This window comes from Entelurus aequoreus, linkage group LG18, assembly GCF_033978785.1.
Source record: "Entelurus aequoreus isolate RoL-2023_Sb linkage group LG18, RoL_Eaeq_v1.1, whole genome shotgun sequence".
NCBI lineage: Eukaryota > Metazoa > Chordata > Actinopteri > Syngnathiformes > Syngnathidae > Entelurus > Entelurus aequoreus.
The window spans coordinates 5,521,511-5,531,430 of NC_084748.1; the positions used below are offsets into that span (position 1 = coordinate 5,521,511).

At 39.8% G+C, this 9,920-nt stretch overlaps 1 protein-coding gene across 1 annotated transcript; it reads right to left on the bottom strand.

Moving 5' to 3' along the window:
* Positions 1 to 4,193: 4,193 nt before the first annotated feature.
* Positions 4,194 to 9,221, bottom strand: ptp4a1 (protein tyrosine phosphatase 4A1). The gene is made up of 5 exons (XM_062026373.1): positions 9,081 to 9,221; positions 8,917 to 9,009; positions 6,940 to 7,070; positions 5,024 to 5,098; positions 4,194 to 4,964 (listed from the first exon to the last, which is right to left on the bottom strand). Exons 1-5 carry the CDS (start codon positions 9,183 to 9,185, stop codon positions 4,847 to 4,849), a joined length of 522 nt encoding a protein of 173 aa, XP_061882357.1. The 5' UTR covers positions 9,186 to 9,221; the 3' UTR covers positions 4,194 to 4,846.
* Positions 9,222 to 9,920: the final 699 nt, after the last annotated feature.

Sequence of the window (9,920 nt, forward strand, 5' to 3'; positions counted from 1 at the left end):
TTTTAAATGTAGGTTTTACTTTCATAAATCAACATTTATGTAATAAAAAAATTAGCTTGGGGCATAATAATATTATGCCCTAAGTACATTTTTTATTAATTTTAAATGTAGGTTTTACTTTCATAAATCGACATTTATGTAATAATTTTTTTTTTGCTCCAAGCTAATTTTTTACAATTTTTTTATTAATTTGAAATGTAGGTTTTACTTTCATAAATCGACATTTATGTATTAAAAAAAATGTGCTTGGGGCATAATATTATGCTCGAAGCAAATTTTTTATTAATTTTAAATGTAGGTTTTACTTTCATAAATCGACATTTATGTAATAAAAAAAAAATCTTTATTAGCAAGCAAATTTTGTATAATTTTTTAAATACATTTTAAATGTAGGTTTTACTTTCATAATTCGACATGTAATAAAATTTTTTATCTTTATTAGCAAGCAAATTTTGTATAATTTTTTTAATACATTATAAATGTAGGTTTTACTTTCATCAATCGACATTTATGTAATAAAAAAAATAAGCTTGGGGCATAATATAATGCCCCAAGCAAATTTTTTATTAATTTTAAATGTAGGTTTTACTTTCATAAATCGACATTTATGTTATTACATTTATGTAATAATAATTTTTTATTACATAAATGTCGATTTATGAAAGTAAAACCTACATTTAAAATTAATAAAAAATGTGCTTAGGGCTTAATATTATGCCCCAAGCACATTTTTTTATTACATAAATGTCAATTGATGAAAGTAAAACCTACATTTTCTAATTGTCTTAATAATTTAAAACGATCAATTAAATCTTGGAAAATGACTACAAATACAGAAGCCCTTAAAATGATTTTATTGCAAAAAAATTTAAGTGATTTAGATTAACCTTTTTTGTCTATCTTATCCTTTTCATTTATTTAATTTTATTATTTCTTTCCTTTACATGTTTTGCCAAAGACAGTATTTCCTCAACCTGATGGATGTTTGAAATTGTTGAGATTTGTTGAAAGTTTTTATGTACATTGAGAATATGTTTGTATGTACATTGTTCAATAAAAAAAAAGAAAAGAACCGGCAGCACGGCGCAACAGGGGTTAGTGCATGTGCCTCACAATACGAAGTTCCCGAGTAGTCCTGAGTTCTATCCCGGGCTCGGGATCTTCCTGTGTGGAGTTTGCATGTACCTCCGGCTTCCTCCCACTGCCAAAAACACGCACCTGGGGATAGATTGATTGGCTACACTAAATTGGCCCTAGTGTGTAATTGTGAGTGTGAATGTTGTCTATCTGTGTTGGCCCTGTGATGAGATGGCGACTTGTCCAGGGTGTACCCCGCCTTCCGCCCAAGCGCTATTCTGGCTGCACCCCCCGTGACCCCAAGAGGGACAAACTGTAGAAAATGGATGTATGGATGGAAAAGAAAAACCCTCAATCGACTCACATCCGTACACGGTGCAATATTTCAGTAAATAAAACGGGGAATTGACATTTTGACGCGTAAATAAACGTTTAAAATCGGACGTTTCACATGCCTGGATTTAATGTGGCGCACCCCCCGCGACCCCAAAAGGGACAAGCGGTAGAAAATGGATGTATGGATGGAAAAGAAAAACCCTCAATCGACTCACATCCGTACATGGTGCAATATTTCAGTAAATAGAACGCGGAATTGACATTTTGACGCGGAAATAAATGTTTAAAAAGACGTTTCACATGCCTGGATTTAATGTGGTGCACCCCCCACCATCCCAAAAGGGACAAGCGGTAGAAAATGGATGGATGGATGGAAAAGAAAAACCCTCAATCGACAATATTTCAGTAAATAAACACGGAATTGACATTTTGACTGAATAAATGTTTAAAAACGGATGTTTCACATGCCTGGATTTAATGTGGTGCACCCCCCGCGACCCCAAAAGGGACAAGCGGTAGAAAATGGATGGACGGATGGATGGAAAAGAAAAACCCTTAATCGACTCACATCCGTACACGGTGCAATAATATCAGTAAATAAACGCAGAATTGACATTTTGACGTGGAAATAAATGTTTAAAATCGGACGTTTCACATGCCTGGATTTAATGTGGTGCACCCCCCGCGACCCCAAAAGGGACAAGCGGTAGAAAATGGATGTATGGATGGAAAAGAAAAACCCTCAATCGACTCACATCCGTACACGGTGCAATATTTCAGTAAATAAACTCGGAATTGACATTTTGACGTGGAAATAAACGTTTAAAAACGGACGTTTCACATGCCTGGATTTAATGTGGTGCACAAGCGGTAGAAAATGGATGTATGGATGGAAAAGAAAAACCCTCAATCGACTCACATCCGTACACGGTGCAATATTTCAGTAAATAAAACGCGGAATTGACATTTTGACGCGGAAATAAACGTTTAAAATCGGACGTTTCACATGCCTGGATTTAATGTGGCGCACCCCCCGCGACCCCAAAAGGGACAAGCGGTAGAAAATGCATGTATGGATGGAAAAGAAAAACCCTCAATCGACTCACATCCGTACATGGTGCAATATTTCAGTAAATAGAACGCGGAATTGACATTTTGACGCGGAAATAAATGTTTAAAAAGACGTTTCACATGCCTGGATTTAATGTGGTGCACCCCCCACCATCCCAAAAGGGACAAGCGGTAGAAAATGGATGGATGGATGGAAAAGAAAAACCCTCAATCGACAATATTTCAGTAAACAAACACGGAATTGACATTTTGACTGAATAAACGTTTAAAAACGGATGTTTCACATGCCTGGATTTAATGTGGTGCACCCCCCGCGACCCCAAAAGGGACAAGCGGTAGAAAATGGATGGATGGAAAAGAAAAACCCTCAATCGACTCACATCCGTACACGGTGCAATATTTCAGTAAATAAAACGCGGAATTGACATTTTGACGCGGAAATAAACGTTTAAAAACGGACGTTTCACATGCCTGGATTTAATGTGGTGCACCCTCCGCGACCCCAAAAGGGACAAGCGGTACAAAATGGATGGATGGATGGAAAAGAAAAACCCTTAATCGACTCACATCCGTACACGGTGCAATAATATCAGTAAACAAACGCAGAATTGACATTTTGACGTGGAAATAAATGTTTAAAATCGGACGTTTCACATGCCTGGATTTAATGTGGTGCACCCCCCGCGACCCCAAAAGGGACAAGCGGTAGAAAATGGATGTATGGATGGAAAAGAAAAACCCTCAATCGACTCACATCCGTACATGGTGCAATATTTCAGTAAATAGAACGCAGAATTGACATTTTGATGCGGAAATAAATGTTTAAAGACGTTTCACATTCCTGGATTTAATGTGGTGCACCCCCCACCACCCCAAAAGGGACAAGCGGTAGAAAATGGATGGATGGATGGAAAAGAAAAACCCTCAATCGACAATATTTCAGTAAATAAACACGGAATTGACATTTTGACTGAATAAACGTTTAAAAACGGATGTTTCACATGCCTGGATTTAATGTGGTGCACCCCCCGCGACCCCAAAAGGGACAAGCGGTAGAAAATGGATGGATGGATGGATGGAAAAGAAAAACCCTTAATCGACTCACATCCGTACACGGTGCAATAATATCAGTAAATAAACGCAGAATTGACATTTTGACGTGGAAATAAATGTTTAAAATCGGACGTTTCACATGCCTGGATTTAATGTGGTGCACCCCCCGCCACCCCAAAAGGGACAAGCGGTAGAAAATGGATGTATGGATGGAAAAGAAAAACCCTCAATCGACTCACATCCGTACACGGTGCAATATTTCAGTAAATAAAACGCGGAATTGACATTTTGACGCAGAAATAAACATTTAAAAACAAACGTTTCACATGCCTGGATTTAATGTGGTGCACCCCCTGCGACCCCAAAAGGGACAAGCGGTAGAAAATGGATGGAAAAGAAAAACCCTCAATCGACTCACATCCGTACACGGTGCAATATTTCAGTAAATAAAATGCGGAATTGACATTTTGACGCGGAAATAAACGTTTAAAAACGGACGTTTCACATGCCTGGATTTAACGTGGTGTACCCCTCCGCGACCCCAAAAGGGACAAGCAGTAGAAAATGGATGGATGGAAAAGAAAAACCCTCAATTGACAATATTTCAGTAAATAAACGAGGAATTGACATTTGGACTGAATAAATGTTTAAAAACGGACGTTTCACATGCCTGGATTTAATGTGGAAAATAGCAAATTGACGTTGTATGACTTTAATAGATTTGTCACAAGTTGGGTGAACAAGGTACAAGTTTGCCGCTCAGTACTAAATCATCACTCACATCCATGGATAGTATAAATAGCCCACTAGTCCACATGTTCACGTACATCAAATCAGCAAGTCTTAATTGGGGGGGGGGGGGGGGGGACATCAAATGAAAAAGGCGTACAAAAAAGGAAGTCCAGTTAGAGGGAAAACAAACATGGTGGCAGTTCATTAGTAAACAAAATAGCAACAGTAAGCCGGAATATTAAAAAGAGTTACGCACGTTGGAGGTGGAGGACTTCCTGCACAAGACAAAGGCAGCGTTTCCTTGTTGGGTCCAGTAGAAAAAATGCCGGCAGGGTCGAGGGGAAAAGGGGGGACGTGACCCCAGCTGCTTGTAAGGCATTGATGGAGCGACCATGAAGGAAGGCAACGTGCACGTCTTTTCTCAGGACATGTAAACCCAAATCTCTCCCCATCTCAAACATAAACTCACAACTTTAAATCTAACGGTTAACATTTGAGCCTGAAGGATACTAAAGTACTTTCAACACAATGACCGGAGGGGGCTAGGGGGGCGGGGCTTGGGGGGCGGAGCTTGGCTCTACTGGATGCAGCAGTTGTTGCGATGGCTGTTGGAGTCTTTGAAGCGGAGACGCATCTTCGGACGATACTTCTCCAAGTAGAAGAGCTGCTTGCTGTTGAACGCTCCGCGACGCTTCCTGACAAGAACAACATTTTAACGTCGCCATGGCAACAGGTGTAGGAAATGACGCCTTACTGTCGAATGAACTGGACAGCGTCTTCGTATTTCATGCCGCATTCGATGAGGGCGAGGGCGACCAGGACGGGAGCTCTGCGGGGAAACGAGATCTTTCAGTTGTATTTTAGCCTCATTCCCGTGAGAATCCTGCGCGAGACTAAAAGCATTAAAGGCCTACTGAAAGCCACTACTACCGACCACGCAGTCTGATAGTTTATATATCAATGATGAAATCTTAACATTGCAACACATGCCAATACGGCCGGGTTAACTTATAAAGTGCAGTTTTAAATTTGCCGCTAAACTTCCGGTTCGAAACGCCTCTGAGGATGACGTATGCGCGTGACGTAGCCTGGGGAACACGGGTATGGCTGTTTTCATCTCATTCTGGGTGTATTCTGGACATCTGTGTAGGTGAATCTGTTGCAATTATGTTCATTGCATTATGGAGAAAGAAGCTGAGCAAGCAAAGAAGAAAGTTCTCGGTGCAAAGCGGACGTATTTTGCGAAGGAAGTCAGCAGCAACACAACACAGCCGGCGTTTCATTGTTTACATTCCCGAAAGATGCAGTCAAGATGGAAGAACTCGGATAACAGAGACTCTAACCAGGAGGACTTTTGACTTCGATACACAGACGCCTGTAGAGAACTGGGACAACACAGACTCTTACCAGGATTACTTTGATTTGGATGACAAAGACGCAGACGTGCTACCGTGAGTATGCAGCTTTGGCTTCCAAACATTTGATCGCTTGACCGTACGTGCGCGTCACGTACGTAACTTTGTTTAAATATATAAGCTTTATTAACCTTGGGTTAGGTGAACGGTCTTTTGGGCTGAGTGATTGTGTGTGTTGTGCAGGTGTTTGAATTGTATTGGCGTGTTCTATGGAGCTAGGAGCTAGCAGAGGAGCTAGGAGCTAGCATAACAAACACGTAGGTGTTTTTATGCAGGATTAATTTGTGGCATATTAAATATAAGCCTGGTTGTGTTGTGGCTAATAGAGTATATATATGTCTTGTGTTTATTTACTGTTGTAGTCATTCCCAGCTGAATATCAGGTACAGTGAGTAGCAGCTGCGCTTCCAAACATTTGATCGCTTGCCAGTACGTGCGCGTGACGTCACGTACGTTACTTTGTTTAAATATATAAGCTTTATGAACCTTGGGTTAGGTGAACGGTCTTTTGGGCTGAGTGATTGTGTGTGTTGATCAGGTGTTTGAATTGGATTGGCGGCTTATATGGAGCTAGGAGCTAGCAGAGGAGCTAGGAGCTAGCATAACAAACACGTAGGTGTTTTTATGCAGGATTAATTTGTGGCATATTAAATATAAGCCTGGTTGTGTTGTGGCTAATAGAGTATATATATGTCTTGTGTTTATTTACTGTTGTAGTCATTCCCAGCTGAATATCAGGTCACCCCCGGCTCTCACAGCATCTTCCTTATCTGAATAGCTTCAACTCCCCACTAGTCCTTCACTTGCACTTTACTCATCCACAAATCTTTCATCCTCGCTCAAATTAATGGGGAAATTGTCGCTTTCTCGGTCCGAATCTCTCTCACTTCTTGCGGCCATCATTGTAAACAATAGGGAACTTTGCGTATATGTTCAATTGACTACGTCACGCTACTTCCGGTAGGGGAAAGCCTTTTTTTTATATCAGATACCAAAAGTTGCGATCTTTATCGTCGTTGTTCTATACTAAATCCTTTCAGCAAAAAATATGGGAATATCGCGAAATGATCAAGTATGACACATAGAATAGATCTGCTATCCCCGTTTAAATAAAAAACATTTCATTTCTGTAGGCCTTTAAGGAGCGGGACTAGCTGCAGTGTGCTCAAACAACCACCAGGTGGCATCTGTGAGCTGGTGATACTAGATAATACTACTCCAAAAAAAGGGAGCCAGACCTCGCTGGTGCGCTCACCTGCCCAGGCCGGCCACGCAGTGCACGGCGATGCAGCAGCCGGGTTCTTCTCGGAACTTCAGTTTGAGCAGGTTGAGCCAATCATCGACAATCTGGGTGGAGGGAGGAGCTCCGTCGTCAAACGGCCAATCCTGGGAGAGGAAGAGGGACATGTGACCACACTTTCTTGGAAGACAAAAGTGTGAACTTGTTTTCTTTAAGTTTTTTATTCTGTTCTTAAGCAATGTGTCAATAATATGTCATATCTTTATTCTTTAGTAGTGTTTCAGTGTTAAGTGGGGGTACAGTTCACATGTCAACAAATACTGTACCAATTCCCGGTACCTGGGAACACATACGGCTAACAACGCTACACATTTTTGGTACCTTTGAATGTTAACACATTTGTATTGTAAGATAAAAAATGTGTTATTTAATTATTGTGTGTTCTCAGGAATGTGTCAGTGTTATTTAATTATTGTGTGTTCTTCATTAATGTGTCAGTGTTATTTAATTATTGTGTGTTCTTCATTAATGTGTCAGTGTTATTTAATTATTGTGTTCTTCATTAATATGTCAGTGTTATTTAATTATTGTGTTCTTCAATGTGTCAGTGTTATTTAATTATTGTGTGTTCTTCATTAATGTGTCAGTGTTATTTAATTATTGTGTTCTTCATTAATGTGTCAGTGTTATTTAATTATTGTGTTCTTCAATGTGTCAGTGTTATTTAATTGTGTTCTTCATTAATGTGTCAGTGTTTTTTAATTATTGTGTGTTCTTCATTAATGTGTCAAGTGTTATTTAATTATTGTGTGTTCTTCATTAATGTGTCAGTGTTATTTAATTATTGTGTTGTTCATTAATGTGTCAGTGTTATTTAATTATTGTGTGTTCTTCAATGTGTCAGTGTTATTTAATTATTGTGTGTTCTTCAATGTGTCAGTGTTATTTAATTATTGTGTGTTCTTCATTAATGTGTCAGTGTTATTTAATTATTGTGTTGTTCATTAATGTCAGTGTTACTTAATTATTGTGTTCTTCAATGTGTCAGTGTTATTTAATTATTGTGTTGTTCATTAATGTCAGTGTTATTTAATTATTGTGTTGTTCATTAATGTCAGTGTTATTTAATTATTGTGTTCTTCAATGTGTCAGTGTAATTTAATTATTGTGTTGTTCATTAATGTCAGTGTTATTTAATTATTGTGTTCTTCTAATGTGTCAGTGTAATTTAATTATTGTGTTCTTCATTAATGTGTCAGTGTAATTTAATTATTGTGTTCTTCATTAATGTGTCAGTGTTAATTATTGTGTGTTCTTCAATGTGTCAGTGTTATTTAATTATTGTGTTTTTCATTAATGTGTCAGTGTTATTTAATTATTGTGTTGTTCATTAATGTGTCAGTGTTAATTAATTATTGTGTCCTTCATTAATGTGTCAGTGTTATTTAATTATTGTGTTGTTCATTAATGTGTCAGTGTTATTTAATTATTGTGTTCTTCATTAATGTGTCAGTGTTATTTAATTATTGTGTTGTTCATTAATATGTCATATTTAATTATTGTGTTGTTCATTAATATGTCATATTTAATTATTGTGTTGTTCATTAATGTGTCAGTGTTATTTAATTATTGTGTTGTTCATTAATGTGTCATGGTTATTTAATTGTGTTGTTCATTAATGTGTCATATTTAATTATTGTGTTCTTCATTAATGTGTCAGTGTTATTTAATTATTGTGTGTTCTTCATTAATGTGTCAGTGTCATTTAATTATTGTGTTGTTCATTAATGTGTCAGTGTTATTTAATTATTGTGTGTTCTTCATTAATGTGTCAGTGTTATTTAATTATTGTGTGTTCTTCATTAATGTGTCAGTGTTATTTAATTATTGTGTTCTTCTAATGTGTCCGTGTTATTTAATTATTGTGTTCTTCATTAGCGTGTCATGTTATTTCATGCATGTGTTCTGGAAACATCTGCAATGATGGCTCACCAGGACTTGAATGCCCTCCTTGACCACCATGGCGGTGTCGTACGTGGCCTCGCACACTCTGACTGCCGTGGTCACGCCGTACTTCTTCAGCTCCTGTGGCCAGGTCACATGACTTCAGAACACTTCATGACATCATCAACATTACCCGGCGGACGTGAGCGCACCTCGATGAACTTGTTGAGGGTGGCGTTGGTGGGGTTGTGGGTGATGAGGAACCTCATGTTCTTGTAGGTGATCTCCACAGGCGCGGGCCTGTTCATGCGCGCCATGGCGACAGAAAGCGAGGTGGCTTCCGCAGAGACGTGAAGCGTTTGGCTGGAAAGGACCGCGGAGGCGGGGGAGCCTCTGGGCAAAACAAACCAAGCGTGGACGACTCAAGAAAAGGGACGGGGGAGGGTCAAGGAAAGCGGGCTGCTTCCACCGTGGTCGTGGCCGGACGGGAGCCGAAGGGGGGCGGTGTGCAGCGGGTCAAGTTACCCCATCCAGGCCAAGTTGTCGCTGTTTCTGGGAGGCGTCCCGGAGACGTCGGGGGCTCCCTCCTGAGGCTCGGGTCGGTCGAGACGGTTGGCGAGTGTGGCCGATCACTCGTCTGCATAGGCGGCGTGCTGAGCCTGGCAGTAGTCTCCGCTGCCCTTCAGAAACTCCATAAATGTGCGACCCAGAACACCACAGAACTGCTGCAAGCACACAACAAGCAACTGAGTGACTTTGCTTCCCACTCCCACTACGTTCACACTGCAGGACAAAGTGGCCCAAATTACAGATGTCCGATAATATCGGACTGCCGATATTATCGGCCGATAAATGCTTTAAAATGTAATAACGTAGGGAGAAGTACAGAGCGCCAATAAACCTGAAAGGCACTTCCTTTGCGTGCCGGCCCAGTCACATAATATCTATGGCTTTTCACACACACAAGTGAATGCAAAGCATACTTGGTCAACAGCCATACAGGTCACACCAGCAGGGGCGCCGCTAGGGATTTTGGGCCCCATGAAAATAAT